The following is a 20201-nucleotide window of genomic DNA, read 5'->3' as shown; positions in this document are numbered from 1 at the left end:
TCACGCACAGAGTAGAACGCCGTCGACACCGCTGCTGTGGTTCTCCCGTCCCGACGTCGCCCGGCGACCCTCAACCCACGGCGGCGCGGTAGTCGAGCCTCAGCAGCGCCTGCCCGTGCGCGATCGGCATGCGCTCCGCGAGGACGCGGGCGACGTCCTCGCGCGCGCCGCCGGTGCCGGCATCGGCGACGTCGAACTCGAGGCGCGCGAGGCGCGCGTAGCACGTGCGCGCGAGGACGACGTCGAGGCCTTCGAGGTTGAGCGCGGGGAGCGCGCGCCGGGCGAGGACGAGGCGGATCTCGGCGAGCGCGGGCGCCGCGCCGCCGGCGTGCGCGAGGAGCGCGAGCACCCACGAGAGCGAGCGGGTGGCGGCGGCAGGAGATCGGGTGGGGGAGGAGGGGCCACAGGGGACGTGCAGGGCGCGCAGGCGGGTGCAGGGCGTGAAGTCGAGTTGCGCGGCTTCGAGGAGCGCTGTGATGATGGAAGTGGGGCACGGCGGAGGGAGGGGGACGGCAGGTCAGAACGCGCAGGGGAACGTGAGCCGTCAGCGAGGGCGGTGTTGGGCAGGGACGGGCGCGACGTACAGGTGGGATCTGGGGATTTGGACAGGGTGATCTGGATGTGCTCGAGCGTAGAGCCGGCGGCGGATAGGAGCGCGCGAAGGGCACCTGCGCTGCGTCGCGTTCCGATGGAGCATTTGAGGATGCGTAGGCTGCGGTGCGCTGACTCCGCGAGGAGCCAATCCACGAGCGGCCCGATGTGTATGTCTTGTGAGACCTCGAATTGCCCGAGCTCGAGCCGCGGATAGGTCTCGGGGAGAGCTTTCCGGTCCTGTTTGAACTCTTCGCCCTGTCTTCTTGCAAGGGACGGATCGCGCGGAACGGATAACCATTCTGCGGACAGGAGGCGGAGAGCGCGGAGGCGGGGGAACGCTAGGAAAAGACTAGTGAGGTCTGCGAAGGACATTGCTCGGCAGTGACTGAGGGTGAGGGTGGTGACTTTGGGAAAGGCAGCGGCGAGGAAAGAGGACACCCCAGGGCTGAGCGTAAACTCACTCACCCTGAGAGTGTGGACGAGCGGGAAGATATGGTGGACTGTAGAATTGGCGGCAATACTTTTCGAGGAAGAGGGGTGAGAGCTGTCTTGGTCTGTCTTGTCTGAGGGAGGGTCGGGAGAAGGAGATAACCCCTCACGCAACCACGAAGGCACCTCAAATGCCACAGCGTCGCTGCGTACAGAACGAGCCATTCTTGCTCCAAGAGTGGGCCATCTGCTGAGACTGAGGCTGGTGTCGGCACCATTCATCCACCACCCCTGGCTTGTGGTTGCTCGGCCCCGTATCTCGACGTCGCGCACGAGAAACCGAACGTCTGGAGTCTCTTTGAAGAAACACAAGAGCTGGTCTGAGGAGGGGTCAACCACGATGTGGCGAAAGAGGTGGCAGCGAGCGCGGGGTAGCCAGGAACGGGAGACCCTGCTACACGCGCGTAAGTCGTCCGGGTGGGCGTGGAGGAAGGACAGGATCTCGTCGACAATTTCGGCTGGCAGTCGAGGGAACGTCATGCTGGCAATGACAGTGGGATAGAGAGAGCAGAGGGCGCTGGAATCCCTGGCAGCAGTGATCATTTATTGAGACGTGCGGGACAACACATTACCCATTAGTCGAAGGATGATGATCGCCTGTACCGCTGCGATCCATTGGGTTGGAGGTGGGAATGCGCATCTGGCCCTACGCACGAGTGTTGCCTGGCTAGTGTCCTTGTTCAGCGCTCAGTCAGCGCAGACCATAAGACGGCTCACCTGGACCTGGACCTGCGCGCACGGGACGAAGAGGCTGCCTCAGCAGAGGACGCGCGTCCCGATCCCTGGGCGAGCCGGTCTCGATCACATCCAAACCTGGCTGTGACGCTAGCCGGATTACGTCAGTCCAGGCCTCGCTCGAGGAGCACGGTGCGCTCGAGGCCCGTCCTCTGCCCTCCTCCTACCACCATGTTCTCCTCGTTCTTCTCGTGAGTCCTGCGCCCGTCGTCGCCCTCATCAGTCTCATTTGCACCCAGCACCGCGCCCCCGGCCGATCCCAATGCGCCCAACTTCCACCCCATCTCCTCCTCCACTCCCCCCTCAGAGCTCTTCGGTGAGCTCGAGCCCAAGGACACCGAATGGGCCTGTCCTGGCGGCTTTGCCGTAGAAACCCAGATATTCTACACCTTCCTTGAGGATGGCAGCTCGCTCATGTGCCAAGTTATCCACTCTTCTGTTGGGTAAGTCTTGCCCGCCTCTCCCTCTTTTGCCTGCCCTCAATCTGCATTGGTGCTCGTCCGTCTCCGCCCGTCCCCGCATCCCTCGCGCGCAGCGTGTGGTACCCCACGATCCAGTTCACGTGCAAGATTTTCAACCCGAACTCCAAGGAGAAGACCTGGAAGTCCGTCAACGTGACCAACTTCGTCGCCGGCCCCCCTGGCCACGACAAGCGTTCCTGCAAGGCGGACGAGTTCTCAATTACCCACAAGGCCGCCCCCTCCGCCGACGTCGCGGAGCAGTATACCATCACCGCCAACCTTGACGCCGACCTTCAGATCACGCTCACCGTTACCCGCACCCCCTACGCCCCCGGCTTCAAGGTCGGCCGCGGGCCCTCCGGCGGCTTCTCGTACTTCGGGCCCGACCCCAAGAACGCGGAGGGCTACGTGATCCACCGCTTCTGGCCCCGCTACCAAGCGAACGGCATGCTCGTCCACCGCGGCGCAGCCGTGCCCATCAACGGCCCCGGGATGTTCGTGCACGCCATCCAGGGCATGCGCCCCAACCTCGTCGCCGCCCGCTGGAACTTCGCGCACTTCCAGTCTCCCGCGCACGGCGGCGTCGCCGCCGTCCAGATGGAGTTCACCACCATCGACGCCTACGGCCGCAAGGGCGCCGGCTCCGGCTTCGCGACCGTCAACCTGGGCGGCCTCGTCGTCGGGGGCAAGCTCGCGGCGGTCACCGCGGAGACCAAGTGGCCGGACGAGCCGTACGCGGAGGACGCGACCGTCGTCTCGCGCGCGGTGCACACCAAGAAGGCGCTCGATCCCGACACCGGCTACGAGGCCCCGACGGAGCTCTTCTTCCGGTGGGCAGGGCCGTCGCTCGTCGCGGGCGCGGCGGGCACGGTCGACGCGTCTGTCACGCTCGACGTCGGCTCTCCAGACTCGTACAAGGGGCTCATCGAGAAGGTGGATGTCCTCGCCGAGATCCCATACGTCATCAAGACGATGGTCAACTACGTCGCGGGCACAAAACCCTACATCTACCAAGTATGTTCCTCCTGCATGGGTTCCCTAAGTCGTGGTGCTAATATTCTGCGCAGTGGATCAACAACGCCAAGCTTAACTTGAAAGTTCCGGACGGTCTCGTTCCTAGTGTCTCGAATGAGACGGAGGTGGAGGGAATCTTTTACAATGAAGCAACGTTCATCTCGTAGATTCAGCCTCGCAGTTGGTACACAAATTTGTACAATACGACCGGTCACGCTTGCATGTACACGTTCTTCATCTATAGCCCTGTCTCATGGATAATCACACCGCTCACGTTTTTGGACCCTTGCGATCGACTCCCGGGTTAGCGTACGGTGCCCTACGGCTACATGGTTTCGTCACCCACACATCCAACGACATGCCACCCAAACAAAACCCGTGATGTGCCTTCAGGAGCTGCCTCCTCCCAAGATCTAAGTAGCGCGCACGCCGAAAACGAGTATATTGATGATCACAACAGAACAGTATGTGTTGCGTAGGCCCATCCGTGCACGAGAACGCGGGAAAAGGCGGGTATGTACGTGCCCGTGTCGCGTGGTGCAGGGAATGAACCTGAGGACCCACGAAACCCCCAGGCGCATGAGGTGTCCCAAGGAGCACGTAAATACGGGGGAGCGGCAAGTGGGGCCCCTTCGTCCCGTGCGCCTCTACGTCGGGGCAACCGCCTGTGGCTGCACGGGCACGGTGCTATACGAATGGCCATGGCATGTCCGGCATGTACAGTCGCGTCGGCCCCGGGATCGCGCCAGACGCTGAACGAAACGGCCAAACGCGACAGCGGCGGCGGCGGCGGCGGCGGCGAAAGAAAGAGCAGGGGTCCAGTGGTCGAACCCGGCGGTACACCAGCCGCGTCCAGCCGAGGAGGATGGAGGGAGGTAGATTCTGACCCGCGCGAGCTCAAGCTCACGGGTGGCGCTTGCTCGTGCCGTGCCCTTGCGCTTGCTCTGACCCGGGCGCTCGTAGTCGGAGGAGCCGTCCTCGGAGCCCACGAAGGTGACCGCGGTGTCGCGCCGGATCGCGACGTGGATCCCGGCGCGGGAGCGGGGCTGCCAGGCGTGAGGAGGAGGCGGCGGCAGGCACGTGGAGGCGGGCGTGGTTGAACGAGGAGGAAAGCGCAGGAGGGGGAAGGGAGACTCACCGCGGCGTCGACGAACGTGCGGCGCTCGGCCGCGAATCTGATGGAGCTAATGGAGTTTGCGAGGTGAGGGGGAGGGGAGGTGTCTCCGATGCGGTTCACCTTCTCGCGGAAGCCCTCGCGCGCGTTGAGCGTTGCCATGAGCGAGATCGTGTACACTGGTGGTGGGTCAGTATCTGAGGCGGGCGGAGTGGAGCGGGGAGACGGGACATACTGCGTGCGCCGGTGTAGTAGAATACGAGGTAGATCTGGTAGTCTGGGAAGAGGACGAGGCAGATCACCGTGACGATGTTTAAGAGGCTGGAGGAAGAACGTTGCTGTAGGCATGCTACGCTCCTGCGAACGAAGTTGCGCAGCGCACCTCGTTACAAGCCCTGTGTTGATGGTGAAGATCATCTACGAGAGAGCGGTCAGCCTCCGCGTCCTTTGAAGATAAGGATATGACAACTCACTAAGCTATTGATGAGGCGCCTGGCTCTGAGGGTATATCGTGCATCAGCGTGAGCGTCGTAACATGATAGTGGTGGTTATAGGCTCACCCGGTGGAACCAGTGCGTGCACGAGCGAGCAGAACGACGAGCGTTCCGGACAACGCTAGGTCGGTGACGGCGGTCAAGGTGCTCATCCCAATGTCGATTGGCTACAGTCTCAGCGACTCAGTACCTGAAGAGAATATGGCTTGGGAGCGACTTACCACAAGAGCGATGAATTCGGGGCGGGTGGTCGCCTGTTCACTGTCCGAAGGCTCAACACGCAATGCAGAACGCCTATGTGAAACACGCCCTACCCCTTAACGAAGAGAACTGCGAATGATCATGTAAGAACCAAGAGCGCCTATGGAGGGGGCAGCAGCACTTACAGAATGCCACGACGAAGTCGCCGAAGACAAGAGCGGACTGCAAGCACGGTGTTAGCGGAAGTTAGCGCGAGGATGATGGAAACGCGCCAATAATATGGCCAGGATCGCATGCTGGCTCACTGCGAAAGCATTGAGCGGAACTACCTCGCCTCAATCGAAGGTCATTACTCACGAGTCCATATTCGGTAGGTATAGAAGCTGCATGTGGTCTGAACGGCGGAGCATGATATGGTTTGCGCGTGACGTACCTCTGAATAGTGACTAGGCTTAACGCCTAACGGGAGTGTTATGAGGAGAGACCTCTAGCAGGCATACAGCGGTACTCACGTTTGTGAGGAGCTGAGCCTGTATCGGGGTCAAATTTTGCATGGAGGCACGGGTGAAGAGAGACGCACGGCAGCTGTCCTGTAGGCAGCCTTCAGTATAATGGCAATCAGAGCAGCATTTTGGCCACCTACCATGGCACCAGTGGTCCAGTCGTTGGCCTAGCGACGAGAAGGTACCAATCTGCCAACCAGAGTCATGGCAAAATCTCGAGCGGAGGATTGTGTGCACTCACTAACAGAGTTTAGGAAGAACAAATTCACAGTGTCCTGTCTGACGGGTAATGCCGAAAGTACCAGATCATCTGCGAGGTCGAAACTGGAGGCCGAAAGGCGCGTCAAAACAGCGGAGATGCATCGCCGGCAAAGGTTGGCCACGCACCCCCGTACAAGCTGTCCGCGAAGGGACCACGTTTTCTCGTTAGCATGACGGCGTTGGGGAAGCGGACATGAGGCACTCACCAGCCCATGACCATGCCCGGCACGAGATTCATACCCAGCCTGGATAATGCACCCATGAGCCGACATGCCCCCGTTCGGCCGGCGCGCGAGGTCCGTACGTGACATCGAGGAGGTACTTGGTGGGGATATCAATCGCCATCCTTACGCGCAGCTGCACGGAGAGGGGGGCCGGGGTAAGAGCCAGACGCGGTACGCAGGGCGACGGTCTTAAGACGACGACGGGGCCTCTGTGGCAGGTAGTGACAGAGCGGATCATCCCTGGAGAGGCCGTTTCTGCGTATTCCGTGCCTCACGCCTCTGGACAGCTAATGTGGCCCCCGGCGCAAAAGTTGGACTCGTGCGGATGTACAGCGTCGGAGGATGCGAGGGGTAGACGGTTCCAGTCGGAGCTGGTGCCCAGCTCTATGGCCTGTCCGAGGCTCTCTGGTATCGAAGGCGCTGGTGTCGGCTCACATCTGTAAAGAAGGGAGCGGTGGTGTTAGTAAACCGCGTATTTCGCTTGCAGCGATACGCGAAGCTAGCGAAGTTGGCCAAATAAGCGAACGTAGGTTTTGCCATGTGGCTTCCACGTGCGCCGGCCAGCCGAGCCTACGATCATGTTGAAAAAATGCCGCGGGCCACAGCCAGCGTCTAATAGTGACCTTGCGTACACAAAAACAGCATCCCCTGAACCAGGATCGAACTAGTGACCTTGAGATGACAAGTATCCATTACAGTCTCACGCTCTTCCAACTGAGCTATCAGGGGATATAAACATAGGCCTAATGAGTACATTTAGAGTTGCGTGACCGCTTAGGACACGTGTACGTGTACGTGTACGTAGTTACATATCGGTGTTTACGGTGTTGCCTGTCCTGATCAGGTGCATTCCCCACAACATGCACGTCCAGATTGCGCCCAGACAGCGATCCCCGCCGCGCCGCCGTCCAGGCTGGCAAAGTCGCTGCCCGCCCTCGCTGCGAACGACAGCGATGCGGTCGCGAAGGTACGCGACGAACCCGTTGGGGTTGATAGCCTGATATGAGCGCAAAAGTGGTGGTACGAGTCCCATTCAGACATGGCCTTGCCGAGCAGTCCATCGCCCGGTCACCCCACCCAGACTCGCGTCCCTAATTGGCACAGGGCCCCATAATACCCCACCGCCGCTCGCCCTGCCCTCTCACCCCTCTCTCACTCCCCGCGACCACCACCGCAGCTCTCCCTGCACCCTCCACGCCCGTCCACGCCGATTCAACTCGCCGCCATGTCCTCCGTCCTCCGCACCCTCTCCAAGCACACCCGCACCCTCTCCGCCGCCGCCCGCGCCCCCGTCGCGAGCACCAGCTCCGTCGCCGCGCCCGCCCGCGCCTTCCACTCCCCCTTCGCCGTCCTCGCCTCCTCCGGGTCCCCGCTCACCGTCGCCCCCAAGTCCCCGCCCCCCGCGGGCTACGCCGGCATCTACGAGAAGAACATCGAGTACCCCGCCGAGCCCATCCCCTCCGGCTTCGGCACCCGCACCTACGTCGTCTCCCAGCCCGACCCCGCCAACACGCCCTACTCCGTCCCCGCGGGCGCGTACCCCACCTCCGCCCCCTACGTCGCGTACCCCCGCGCAGACGCGCCCCCGGCCGAGCCTGGCGCCCAGTTCGCGTCCGCGAGCACCGGCTTCGCCCACCCGCTCTCCCAGCGCGTGCTCTCGGGCGAGCTCCCGGACGTGAACCCGTCGCCGCTGCACGAGAACGCGGAGAAGTTCTCGAAACTCGGCGTCGACAACGCTTGGAAGGCCCGCAAGTGAGCGTGCAACGCTCGAGCCTCCCCCCACACGCCAAGAGGGGGCCGTGCCCGCCCAGCTCACATTGCGGGCGCGGCGTCCCGCTGTCCAGCCCCTCCCGTCTCTCCTCTACACCGACCGATCATGCATATCACAGGCGTGAGCACGGAGGTCCCGGGGGGCAGGCTCGTGAGGGACGAGTAGACGTTTCGGGTTCGTTGGGAGGTTCGTTTCGTTTGGAGGTCCAGGTTCCGTTTCGTTTCAAAGCTGTAATCGCAGTCTGCTCTTGTCCCCGCACGTAGTTTCTCGCCGCGCTGTGTTCCCTGTAAGTAGTCCTTGTACGAGTCGCAAATCCAATTGTACGATACGCCGCCGTACGTTTATCATGCCGTTACGAGTAATCCATCCATAGATTTGTCCGCACATCCCCCGAACTCCGCTTGCTCGTGCGATACAAATGCAGTGGCCAGCTCCAGCTCGACGGGGCGAGACACTGGGCTTCGTCGCTCCAGGTCGTTATCTGCGGGCGTTGGCGGCGTCCAGACGACTGTCCAGAAGGGATCCGCAGACGTCTCGAGCGGGGCCAGCGACGGACTTAGAGCGCCCGTAACGTCATCGTCCACTCCCCCGCGCCGGGCTCCCGCCGTTTCCGCGCCCGTCCCCAGATCACACGCACGCACGATCGCGAGGACGTGCAGTACGAATCGAGGATCGAGCGTTCATAAATTGCATCGCCTTCGAGATCGGAGGAGCGGGCTCCTTGGCACGCAGAGTGCTGACAGAAACCCTGCGAGCTCGAACGACACTGTATTCAACAGGGTGCACCGCGCACGTCATGGGGGTGCGCCCGCGAGAATAAGTCAAACCTATGGGTGTGCGACAGAGAGATATAGAACCGACGGGAACGAGGGAGGGGGAGGGAGGAGCGGCCCAAGCGGTCTACGCCTATGTGCGCCAGCGGGCTGCGGAAACGGGAGGGAACATGCAACGGACGACAACGCGGAACATCCCCGCGGCGCGGCGTGGGCACGGGGGCACTGGCTGCCCCTGTGCTCAGGGCGGCGCGGGGAGAGAAGGATTAAAGGGAAGGAGGGGCGGTATCCTTTGAGCCGGGACCAGAGCATGACGGACGCCCTGAGGGCGATATATGTAGGAGGGCTAGACAGAAGACGAGGGGCCGGGCCACAAAGCGGGGTAGAATTCAGAAATGCATGGGAACGCGGTATTACCGGGGCGCCAACCCGTGCTAGCGATAGCGAATATACACAGGCGAATGGATGGGTATGTCAGACGCGGTACGGGGTAAGGGTGGAGGTTCGGTGCGACGGGCGCGATGGACGAGCAGCGGGCAGTGAGACAGTGGAAGGTTCGAGCGTCGTAGCGATTCGTGAGGCCGTCGTCAGGATGACAGAGTGCTAAGAGCCAGTAGCGAGGTAGCGATAGCAGCCGGGCAGCTTGTAAATAGGGATGGTTAGGTTATTGCGATCGTTCATTGAGTCGTCAGGGCCATGGCAAGAGAGAGCTTGGAAATCTACATGTGAGTATAAGTCGACGACAAGCAAAAGGGTATGCGAGAACATGACGTACAAAATCCGCGCAGCCCGTGCGCGTTGATAGCACCGCGGCTGGGGCCATGCTTATGCTCGACAGCAGAACGCGGCCCAGAAGCCCTTCTTCCGCCCCATCCCGTGCTCATCCTGCTCGCCGACACGCGCCATCTGGTCGCGGTCGTACACACCCATGTTCCTCGTCTGCCCGTTCATGCCGTCCTGTCGCGTGCCCGCCGTCGTGGTCCCTTCGCGACTCCCAGTGCCTGTCTTCCCGCCCGGTGCTTGCCCATACATGAACGACTCCGAGTTGTTCGGGTGTGTGAGCGGGTTCTGCCCGTTCGGCGCGCCAGTGGGTGGTTGTGGTGACTGGCGGCCGTACGCGTTTGTGCGGTACCCCCCAGAGCTGCCAGGTGCAGCATACGGGTGCGGCGCGACGAGTCCGCTGTCGCGCTCTGCACGTGCGATTTGCTGCTGACTTGCGCGGCGGCTCGTGGGTGCCAAGGGCTGCACACTGACTTGCTCGCGAGAGCCACCGCGTGATGCGTCGTGAGGCCGGCGGCTGCTGCTCTTGACGTGTGCCGGCGTTGGCGCCAGAACAAGTGGTGATGACGGTGACGCAGTACCGTCTTGGAGAGCATTCCGTGACGAGCGATGGCGATCCCGTTCTCCCCGATGACGGTCCCGAGGGGTATGCGGAGTGCCGCCATGAGCAGAGGCAAGAAGGGCAGAAGTCTGAATGCAAGCTCAGCGAAGATCCTCCCAACAGTAACTCAACCTACGTGTCCGGCTTCCCATCCCTTCCCACCGTTAAGAAGCATCCAGTCGAAGATGCCGTCTTCGGGTTCGCCAAGGGTTTTCAGTACCTTGGTGAACAGCTCCCGAAGGAAGTCGTAGTCCGGCGTCTCCTCGAAGCCGAGTTTGCGGACGTAATTCATGTAGATAGCGAACTCCTCTGCACCTCCAAGTCAAGCAGAGGTGGACTCAGGTGAACGGTGGAGCTTACCAGGGAACCCCTCGCAAAGCTCCTCGATAGCAGTGCTTTGCTTCTTCTCACCGATCTTCTCGTACTTCTGCTTGTTCGTAGCAGCACGAAGACCTTGCCAAGGCAAACCTCCACGCAGGAAATACATGAAGACATGGCCTAGTGACTCAAGGTCATCTCGACGAGATTGTTCGCGACCGAGGTGGGTGTTGATGGACATATAACGAGCAGTGCCGGATAATGACTTGCGCTCACGGTAAGGAATATGCACCTTGGTTTTCGGATCACGGTAATGCTTCGCCATACCGAAATCTGTGAACATAGTCAGTCAAGTCACCAAGACCTCTCGTGGTGACGTAAAGCCTGACAACTGGCAGGCTTCATCGCCCCGCGTGATCACAGCACCAATCCCAGCATGGTCGTACTCGTATTGCCATGGACTAAAGGGCAGCATCCCTCGGGCGCCATTCGGTATGAAACAAAACTTACCGATGATGTGAATGGTGTTGGCCGTCTTAGTGCCAGGCACTCCAATCAAGAAATTGTCGGGTTTGATGTCGCGGTAAATGAGAGACTTCTCGTGGATGGACTGCACGCGGGTGACCTACAACACAAGAAAGCGGTGAGTGGTAGATCCTAGCCGCAGCCTAAGGGACAAAAAGCAGCGAATATCACAGGGGGCGTTTGTCTCGGCGTATAGACGCTCGGAGCCGAAACGATGAATGTTATGAAACCTAACACGTCGGCACGCATCGCGCGTGTCGCCTCGGTGCGGACGCTCCACCGCATGCCAGGCCGACACACGCCCTCCCCGAGCTATTACATCACGCTGTTAGAAGTAGACTCACCATTTGCTTCGCTGCCATGCATACGGTCTTGATGCTGAACTTCCGACCACACATGTCGAACAGGTCCTCAAGGTTGGGCCCCAGCAAGTCGATGACGAGAACATTGTGCAGACCCTCTTGGCCGAAGTAGTGGACCTGAGGGACGCCGGCTGGTGCACGAGGTCAAATTCACAGCGGCGGGGATATGCGGAAACTACTTACGGGTGCCGTTCAATGTCCTGTAAGACCTGTACTCATCCCGCAGCTGGGGTGCTTCCGACTTGCGTGGTTCCTAGAATAGAAGAGCATATGAGCGACGCTTGAGGTGCTGGGGGAACCACGCCGTTTGACGTACAAACTTGATGGCGACAGGCTGGTTGTTGAGCATATTCGTGCCTTCATAACAGGAGGCGGGTGTCACAGAGAATTTGGAACGCTAAGCGCAAACCGCATACCCTCGAATACAACACCAAATGAGCCCTCGCCGATCTTCTTTCCGACACGGAAGTGATTGCCAACGACGCCATTGGAGGTGCCCGACTGAGAGGAGTGGTGGGCCGAGGAGGAGGCTATTACATGTGGAGTCGTCATGCTGGCGGAGACGACGGAGCGGGGAGGGTAGAAGGGGACTAGCAGGCGAAAGGAGGAGGAGGGGAGAAGGAGAGCCAGGCAGCGAGAGCGGAGCAGACAACAGCGCCCTGGCGAGCGGAGTCTGAACCCGCTCGGCACGCTCCCGCATTTGGCACAGCGCGGCGACGGCCTCCGTCGGCCCGTCCGTCGTTCCCTCCGCTGCCATCCGCTCCGATCCGCAGACGATTGACACTCCTCCAATTGCGTACACGCATCACAGCCCGTTCGCTCCAGACTGCAAGGCTGCGCCTCTTCTGTCGCCTTGCCTCCCGCTGTGGCCCGCCTCTCTCGTTTCATTTGCTTGACAGCCAGGTCTTCGTTGGGACCAGTCGATCACAACACGGGGCGTGCTAAACATTCCCATCACGCCCTGAACATGTCTAGCATCCGAGGACCCCCAGCGAGTAGACTACATTCCATTCCCGTCGAGTACGTGGCTATTCTCACCGGTGCGTTGCGGAGTCTTTGCGAAAAGCAGTACGTTCGATTGACACGCAGAACTTATTAGTACGGGGAGCGGGTGGCGATCGCCACTGATCCGCGCTTCGTACCGCTAGATCTCTGGACATCCGCCGTCTCTGTCCGAACATACTAGTTGCCTGCCAATACAGCCGGGGGCTACAATTCCATTATTCCAACATGCAGGACGTCTTTGGCAATCGCCTTGACACATCCGTAAGTTCATCGAGCTTTTGACCCATATATTTATTCTGGGACGGCTGAATCAAAGGCCCCATTGTAAACCATGCCGCGCTCTCCGACAAAACCCACACCCATTCAATGGGGTGTCCAGACTGTTGGAATGTATTTGTCCCCGGTCAGGTATTTACTGTCTTGGCTATCAAACTCGCATGCTGACATGTGCGATCCCAGGAAGAATATTCCGCATCGAGGCGGCCCTGCAGACCATAGACAATGTGTCGTAACATCCTAAGCTGATAAAGCTGCAAACAGTCGCCCATGCAATGTCTAATCTGCTACGCCGTGGATGCTGACGTGACCGCTTCCGATTCCCCACAGCATGTCGAAGTGCGTGTTTTTCCTTAAACCACATACTTACTCAGCGTACGAAAATCTCTTGCAACCAGGCCCTGTGAACGGTGGCAAGTCCGACTGTCCAGTAAACCCATCAATTCCCCGCTACTAAAGTCTTGACCTTGCCACCGGAGAGGACGACTCGTGCCGTCAGGTATGTACGCGAGTATGTATGGCTGACGAACACGATCGCCGGTGTACGCCCTTGCGTCACCCTGTGTATTTCTGAACCTCGGCAAAAACTGACGACATTGGTAACTCGCTGTATTCATGCCCGACGTTGCTGCGTAATTTGGGCGGGCAAGGCGCCAACCAAACTCGGAGACTTGGGCTGCGGATCTACGACTCCCCCCCCCCCCGAGGGCGTCATTCGGCCACAGTGTGTCCCAGGCCCGATGTACTGCATCATTCCACGCTCGTCAATAACTTTTTTTCCACCGACAACGGTAGTGTGGGATAAATGGGCTTTGCAAGGACATACGCATTGCATACGAAAGCCACCAGTGTCCTCGTTGTCCGACATGTTAATAATCCCCATCACATGACCGCTGCCAAGGCAGCAAACCGCAAGTTGCCTGTTGGTCCGGAAAAGGGCCTCGCCCGTGCATCGCTCCGCCGTGATGTCGCATCGGCGTGAGAGCTGGTGAGAAGTCTGACATACCAAACAGGCCTCGTGCTGAATTCCCCGAGACCGTACCAGTGGTCCGCCACAAGCCGCCGCTGGCATAGCTAGCTGATAGCCCTTGCCCTTGCCCTTTCACGACGGCTACTTTGGCGTAGCGACTGCTAGGCGCGCTAGTTCGTAGTATCCAGTCTCGACAGCGGCATCACGCCGGCGATGGCCGGGGTCTTGTCTGAGGTGCTCATATTGCACGGACGGTGTGGGAATCGAATGTTCAGTGCGCATGACGAACTTACAGAGCCCGGGCGCTTGTCACAGTGTGGTGTATGTCAGACTCACACGGCACGGCAAAAGCTCTCCCGTGAGTACATGCAAGGGCGGGAAATATCCGCAGACACCATGCGTCGAGCGCGTACATGTCGTGCAGGCGGCGAGGCTGGAGCGCTGACCGCTGCTCATCGGATCGGGCGCGCCCGATGCCGCGGGGACAGAGTGTCCATGATCAAGAGCTCAACTGTGGAGGCCCTTCTTTGCGTTACGGCGATACCTTTGCGCAGAAAGTGAGGGCTCGCAGGAAGGACAGCGGGCGAACCTGTGCGGTCATTCACATCGCGCGATGATGACGCCAGATAAGCCAGCCGATACCTCGTGGGGCAAAGTCTATCAAAGGAACGGGCCAGGGCTTCAGCCAGCGGGCTCCCCGGACGCCTTCCGGCTACGACCGCGTAGTCTTCGCTTGGTGGGCTCGCGCTTCTGCTCGCAATTGGTGGCGAGATGCGCGCGGAGAGATTGGGAAGCACTCGGGCGGGCGTGACAGCACAGGCGGCGGCCTGGGTGTGACCGTAACTTGACTAAGTAGCAGATGCGGTGGATCTGAGATCGGGGTGTGCTCACCAATCCTCCTCCCCGCTATTTGTAACCTCCCTCCAACGACGGGCCCGCCTTGTCCGCCCTCGAACCCCTCGCACTTTCTACGCCGTACACACCTCCTCCCCCGCCGCACACCCAGAGCACACTCCCCGCCGCAACCACCAGTCGCCCCCTTCGGCAACGCTACCTGCGCGAACAGCCTGTTCACCAGCACCGTTCGTTTCCCCCGCCCGCCCCGGAGGAGTTCTCTCGCACACATTCATACCGGACAAAGGACCAGAGCCATGATGCATCCTGGTGTAGTCACCCTCGTCGTCATCTCCGACATGGTGCGTCCCATGTTTTGCGTTTTCTTCCTCGCGCGGCGTCCTGCGCGCCCCCCGCCTGCGAAACGGCCGTGGAACTCGGTCCGCTAACGTCGGCGCATGACACACAGGTTTGCCCTTGGTGCTACATCGGCCACCGGGAGCTCAAGAAGGCCCTCGAGGACACCAAGCACGACTGTGCGGACATGACGATCAAGATCGAGCACCGTCCGTTCCTCCTCCACCCGTCCATGGGAGAGGATGAGTTCGTGGAAAAGCTCCCATGGTACTTGGAGAAGTTCGGAGAGGAGAGAGTGGCCCAAATTCAAGACATGGTCGGGACGCGTGCAAAGGAAGTTGGGATCGAGATGTGAGTACCCTCTCTGCCTGTGCCAACCTTCCCGTTCCGTGCAGCCCCTCGGGCATCACTCGGGCACGGAGTGTGATATCATACTCTTTCCTGCTCGCGGGAGCGCATGCTGATGGTTTTTTTTTGGTATACAGCACGTTCGCGGGCATCATGGCCCAGACTATCCGAGCTCACCGCCTGAGTCGCAAAGCTTTCGAGCTTGGCGGTTCTGAGCTGCAGGAGAAGTTCATCGAAAGGATCTTCCACGAATACTTCACCGAATGCAACAACATCGGTGATGTCAACTTCCTCGCAGGTTTGTCAGAGCAGGTAGGCGTAATGCCGAAGGACAAGGCATTGGCCTTCCTCAAATCGGACGAGTACCAGGAGGAGATCCAGCAGATGGCAGCGGAGGCACGCAAGAAGGGCGTAACTGGCGTGCCCTTCACTATCATCAACGGACGGTGGGCCGTAAGCGGCGGCCAATCAGCCGAAACATACGCACAGGTGCGTTTGGAGACGCCGCCGCCGTCTCATGTGCTGACTGTCTTCTTATTCATGCTCAGATCTTCCGGAAGTTGGCCGGCAAGGGACGCTTGCAGCCGATACCCACCGCCCCCAGCTGCAACAACGAACGCAGCGGGAGCCACGCATGCGCAACTAAGTCGTGAGCCCCCGTTCGTGTCGTCCTTCTCCCTTGCACCGGCTCTCCGCCCTCCCTCCCCTCCGATGAGGAACCCTATAACCTCGGCGACCCTCCCTCCCTTCACCGTTGCCTGGTCCTTCCTCCTTTCATTATTACCATCTCGTCGTGGCCCGCTTTCCGTTGCTGTTCGATGCGTTGTTGTACACTATAACTCTTGCAGCTCGGGTATGGTTTATTGGACTACCTTTGCTTTCGTTTGCAGCACGCCCCTTGGGCGCCCGCATTTCACACTGGATCATGAGGGACGAAGCAAGCACGGCGCGAGCGCTTTCCAACTGCAAACTGCGGCTTGCACGGCGATGAGCTAAGGCCAAGCGCATTGACGGGAACCAGATTACGTTTGTGCGCGCTCGATGAGCAGGCGACCAAGTGCTTGCGTCAGGCGACGAACCAAAAGCGTGCGTGGATATCCCGGTGAGCTGGGTGGCCGAGCGGCGAGGTGCCCAGTACTTCGGAGGTGCGCCGTACTGACCGGGCCGGCGTGGAGTGGAAGCACGATCGTGACGTCAGACTCGAGACCCCCAGCGGCAGCACGAAATTAATATCGGTCGACCCCTCCATATAGCCTCGTGTCTCCCCTGCGCACGCCGTTCCCCCCACCCTCTCATCCGCTGTCCGCGTCCATCCGGCGCGCGGTCGCTCTGACGCCTCCTTACCCACCTACTCGTGCCTCCGGACACCCGTCAAAGCCGCTGCGATTCATGCCTCACCCACACCAGCATTGGCTGTACGTATGGACACCGCTCGTCGGTTCCTTCATGTGGTTCGGTGAGCAGCCATCTACGTTCGCGCGTGCGAAGTCCCCGACCCTCACACTGCGCTTCCTACATAGGCACGCTATGGGCGATGCTCATCACCTGGCTCGCGAGCGGGCAGCCCAAGTACCCGTCCCAGGACGGCAGCATCGCCTACATCTCCGACATCGGCGCCGGTATTCTCAAGCCCCTCTTCATCACCGGCTGCGTGATCACCGGCCTGTCCTTCTTCCTCTCGCTCTCCATCGAGCGGTGGCTGCGGCATGAAGGACGGTGCGTGTCACCGTGCTAGCAAGACGATAAGCGTACCTGTACTCATCTCAGCACTCCTTCTCGCCAGATTGCTCCCCAACATGCGCCGACGCGAGAAGGTCCTGGCCAGTTTCGCGATCTTGGGTGCCTTCATAGGAGGATGCGGGCTCATTCTACTGTCGATCTTCGACACGAACCGCTACCCGTCCCTTCACCGTATCTTTTTGCTGGTGTTCATACTCGGGGTGGGCCTCAGCGCCATCTTCACCGTTACAGAAGTAAGTGGATACCCCGCCGATTTTCCCATGCCCGTGCTAATTTGTCCCCCAGTATCGCTGGATCAGCCACGAATTCGACGAGATTCGCAAGCTGAAGATCGCATATGTCGTGAAGGGCTCCATTGCCACCATTCTCATCCTACTCGCGATTGCTTTCGCGGTCACCTTGTTCGTTGCAGTCAATGTCGGAGGTGAGCATACCGTAATGCTCCTGATAGCGGGAAGCTCACGCATGCTTCAGCTGTCTTGGAATGGACGATCGCGTTCGGTTTCACGTTCTTCTTGCTCACATTCTTCTGGGACCTCCGCATGGCAAAAGGCGTCCATCAAGGCGAGCTCTCCCGTCAACGCTTGCTGCGCATGCGGCAGACCGGTGAAACGGGGCTGCCTACGCACGTGGCGAATGATGTAGGGGCCGGCTCAACGTCACGGCGCTGAGCTGGGGTTTGACATGCCACATCCTCCCCCGCATCTTTTCTTGTATTGGACTCACGACCATATCATATACATTTACGTGTAGCCTAGAACCCATGTATCATTATCACCCGAATTGCATTAATAGGAGAACGTACAATTCTGGCGCCGGGACTGGATCGCCATGCGAACTCCTCTCTCTCTGTCGCTCTGGAAGCGCCACACCGAGGCTGCCAGCCCCTATGTAGCCTCCTGCTTGCAACCAATATATCCTCAACGGCTTACCACCAGGAGCCCACCGTTCTGCCCCGACCGCATACTGTGGTCCATGAATCGCCGTGCTCTGCGTCAACATCGACACAAACCGGCTGTGTGGATACCCCTCGTTGGCGCTGTCATTTGGTTCGGTGCGTGCGAAATTGGCGGCGGGAGCTTGCACCTGCATTGACCCGAGGTACCGTGTCCAGCCACCCTCTGGGCATTGTTCATCATCTGGGTCACAAGTGGTCCGCCGAGTTACCCTCAGCAGCGGGGACGGACCGCCTCCATCTCGGACATCGGCGCAAGCAACCTCAAGCCACTCGTCATCGTGTCGTGTGCGATCACGAGCTCGTCGTTCGTCCTGTCGGTCGCTATAGAGAGGTGGCTGCACAATGAGGGCCGGTGAGTGGCAGGAACGCACATATTTGGAGACCGCCGTTCACCTCTTCCCTCAGCCTGATGCCTCACCAACGGCTTCGTGAAAGAGTCCTCGCGTTTTTCGCCATCCTGAGCGCTCTGTGTGGAGGATGTGGGCTCATATTTGCCTCCGTCTTCGACGTCAGGAGCCATTTCTTCATCCACGAAGCGTCCCTGGAAGTGTTCGTGCTGGGAGTGAGTTTCAGCGCTGCCTGTACTGTAGCCGAGGTGAGTTGCTACGTACCATCTGCGAGCGAGAGCACGCGTGACGGCGACCCACCCACCCGTACCCAGTACCGCTGGATCTGGGACAACTTTAGAGAGCACCGACGGCTCAAGAACGTCTACATCACCAAGGGGTGCCTCGCGAGCGCGCTTGTTCTGTTTTCGGTTGGGTTCGCGGTCAGCTTCCACTCCAATCCGGACGCGGCAGGTGAGTCTCCCTCGGTAATAGTGTCCTGACGAAACGACCTGATGCGTTCTCCGTCAGCTGTTCTGCAATGGGCGGCGGCGAGTGTGTTCACGTTCTATCTGCTCACCTTCATTTGGGACTTCCGGGTGTCCGTGGAGGTTGAGAGAGAGTCACCAGTACCGCGCCAGCTCATCCTCACCCAGACCCCGAAGGGATATACCAATGTTGGTGCGATTGAGACGTCTTGCGTCCACTAGTAGTAGAAAGTCCGCGTCCTGGGCATCCGGCATCGCGCATGCACACTGTATATGTTGAGGGTTAATTCATCCATCGCTTAAGGGAGCGGTCTCCTTGGGCTAGCCTTTCGTTGCCTTACAGTCCGGTGGCCGGCTAGAATTTGTGTCGTGGATGAGAGGCAAGAGACGCCGCGCGCCTGTCTCACACCACTCTTGATTCGACTCCACACCTCGAGCGGCCTCCCCTGCTCCTCCTACTTAATAAGTACCCTCGCCCATCCGCGCCCGCCATGTCGCTCGCCCCAGGCAGCCCTCCCCGCACCCCCCGCACACCCCCCTACAGCGCGCACTCCACGCTCGCCCCCGGCTCCGCCCCACAGACCCCCACGCGGGGCGGGGACCCGCACACCGCCTCGCCCCGCCCGCCCGCGTCGCCCATGCGCCGGCCGCTCTCCCAGGTCTCCCTCCGCTCGCCCACGCCCGGCGCACCGCCCTCCACGTCCGCGTCGGGCGCGAGCTCGCTCGTCGCGTCGCGGCGCGGGTCGGGCCACGGGCTCCCGCCGTCCGCGTCGACGTCCGCGCTCGGGCTCGGGCTCGACACCGGGGCCCCGGGCGGGGGCGGGGGCGGGGGCGCGCGGGCAGGGACGCCGGGGACGCCGCAGAAGGCGAGGGCGAGGGATCTGCTGCGGAAGCACTACGGGTTGGGTATGGGGCCGCCGCCGCCGTTGGGGGCGGGGAAGAGCAGCCAGGACCCGATGGACTTTGGTGCGTCTGCGCGTTGATGGGCGTGTTGAGGAGGGGGGAGGGGCACGGGGGCTTACGGGGCTCGCACAGACTCGGTCGTGTTCGACGCGAAGGCGTACTACGAGCAGTTGATCACGACGTCGTCGCTGCCCACACTGATAAAGAAGGAGAACGACCTCTTAACAGGTGCGTGCGTCGGGGATCTTCTGTCAGAGAGGGGGGACTAACGTTTGTTTGTGGGCGGTCAGAGATCAGGCAGCTCGATAGCGAGAGGCAGAGTTTGGTGTACAACCATCACCATGAGCTCATTGCTGCGAGCGATACCATTGCTGCTGTGTGTACCATCCGTGCGTCCGGGGTATCAGGCTAACGTATTCGTATAGATGAAATCCAGAGCTGAGAATCTGGATGCGGACCTTGATCTGCTGCGAGCTGCATTTTCCGAGATTTCTCGTCTGTCTGCGGAGATTGCTATCGAGCACCAGTCCCCCACCGAGCGGCGACCACCACAACCCCATTCGACATCTGACTTATGACCCGACACGACCCTCCTTCATACCAGCATCTCTTTGCCCTGCACACCGCCGTTGGCTAAATCGGACAGCACGTCTCGTGGAACTGTACACTTGTGGAATGTCTACTTTACAGACGGTACGATGCTCTTAATGCTAGAGATCCATCCATCCGAATACCGAGAATGTCCAAGCACTGTCCTCAATTATGCTACAGCAGTG

The 20201-nt window shown here is 60.2% G+C and overlaps 8 protein-coding genes and 1 non-coding gene across 9 annotated transcripts; 5 read left to right on the top strand and 4 right to left on the bottom strand.

Moving 5' to 3' along the window:
* Positions 1-70: 70 nt before the first annotated feature.
* Positions 71-1563, bottom strand: BXZ73DRAFT_38290 (uncharacterized protein; the record flags this gene model as incomplete). Its single annotated transcript, XM_048018159.1, has 3 exons — positions 71-471; positions 585-831; positions 883-1563. 3 exons carry the CDS (start codon positions 1561-1563, stop codon positions 71-73), a joined length of 1329 nt encoding a protein of 442 aa, XP_047883362.1.
* Positions 1564-1989: 426 nt separating this feature from the next.
* BXZ73DRAFT_96361 (oxidative stress survival Svf1-like protein) lies at positions 1990-3460 on the top strand (the record flags this gene model as incomplete). Its single annotated transcript, XM_048027054.1, has 4 exons — positions 1990-2009; positions 2058-2261; positions 2354-3293; positions 3347-3460. The coding sequence occupies 4 exons, from the start codon at positions 1990-1992 to the stop codon at positions 3458-3460; spliced, it is 1278 nt and encodes a 425-aa protein (XP_047883361.1).
* A 520-nt stretch (positions 3461-3980) lies between these two features.
* BXZ73DRAFT_73526 (uncharacterized protein) lies at positions 3981-6177 on the bottom strand (the record flags this gene model as incomplete). Its single annotated transcript, XM_048021911.1, has 16 exons — positions 3981-4045; positions 4201-4339; positions 4432-4604; positions 4643-4728; positions 4790-4824; positions 4881-4905; positions 4968-5068; positions 5123-5211; positions 5288-5324; positions 5536-5589; positions 5615-5632; positions 5683-5692; positions 5746-5794; positions 5847-5929; positions 5993-6027; positions 6073-6177. The coding sequence occupies 16 exons, from the start codon at positions 6175-6177 to the stop codon at positions 3981-3983; spliced, it is 1104 nt and encodes a 367-aa protein (XP_047883360.1).
* A 557-nt stretch (positions 6178-6734) lies between these two features.
* Positions 6735-6819, bottom strand: BXZ73DRAFT_t11. The gene has a single exon. It is a non-coding gene; the product is annotated as a tRNA-Tyr (tRNA).
* A 496-nt stretch (positions 6820-7315) lies between these two features.
* On the top strand, positions 7316-7846 carry BXZ73DRAFT_73525 (uncharacterized protein; the record flags this gene model as incomplete). The annotated part of the gene is made up of 1 exon (XM_048021910.1): positions 7316-7846. One exon carries the CDS (start codon positions 7316-7318, stop codon positions 7844-7846), a length of 531 nt encoding a protein of 176 aa, XP_047883359.1.
* A 1613-nt stretch (positions 7847-9459) lies between these two features.
* BXZ73DRAFT_38136 (kinase-like protein) lies at positions 9460-11772 on the bottom strand (the record flags this gene model as incomplete). The annotated part of the gene is made up of 8 exons (XM_048018130.1): positions 9460-10104; positions 10152-10324; positions 10376-10666; positions 10844-10958; positions 11203-11351; positions 11404-11473; positions 11537-11577; positions 11637-11772. 8 exons carry the CDS (start codon positions 11770-11772, stop codon positions 9460-9462), a joined length of 1620 nt encoding a protein of 539 aa, XP_047883358.1.
* Positions 11773-14622: 2850 nt separating this feature from the next.
* On the top strand, positions 14623-15663 carry BXZ73DRAFT_86864 (thioredoxin-like protein; the record flags this gene model as incomplete). The annotated part of the gene is made up of 4 exons (XM_048024331.1): positions 14623-14667; positions 14775-15013; positions 15148-15499; positions 15559-15663. 4 exons carry the CDS (start codon positions 14623-14625, stop codon positions 15661-15663), a joined length of 741 nt encoding a protein of 246 aa, XP_047883357.1.
* A 736-nt stretch (positions 15664-16399) lies between these two features.
* Positions 16400-17421, top strand: BXZ73DRAFT_86863 (Frag1/DRAM/Sfk1; the record flags this gene model as incomplete). Its single annotated transcript, XM_048024330.1, has 5 exons — positions 16400-16466; positions 16531-16726; positions 16794-16983; positions 17036-17174; positions 17225-17421. The coding sequence occupies 5 exons, from the start codon at positions 16400-16402 to the stop codon at positions 17419-17421; spliced, it is 789 nt and encodes a 262-aa protein (XP_047883356.1).
* Positions 17422-19013: 1592 nt separating this feature from the next.
* Positions 19014-20003, top strand: BXZ73DRAFT_96356 (Vps51/Vps67-domain-containing protein; the record flags this gene model as incomplete). The annotated part of the gene is made up of 4 exons (XM_048027053.1): positions 19014-19488; positions 19558-19653; positions 19716-19801; positions 19851-20003. The coding sequence occupies 4 exons, from the start codon at positions 19014-19016 to the stop codon at positions 20001-20003; spliced, it is 810 nt and encodes a 269-aa protein (XP_047883355.1).
* Positions 20004-20201: the final 198 nt, after the last annotated feature.

The sequence above is a fragment of the Epithele typhae genome (genome assembly GCF_022376455.1).
Source record: "Epithele typhae strain CBS 203.58 chromosome Unknown BXZ73scaffold_2, whole genome shotgun sequence".
NCBI lineage: Eukaryota > Fungi > Basidiomycota > Agaricomycetes > Polyporales > Epitheliaceae > Epithele > Epithele typhae.
This window is presented reverse-complemented; position numbering and strand designations above follow the sequence as displayed.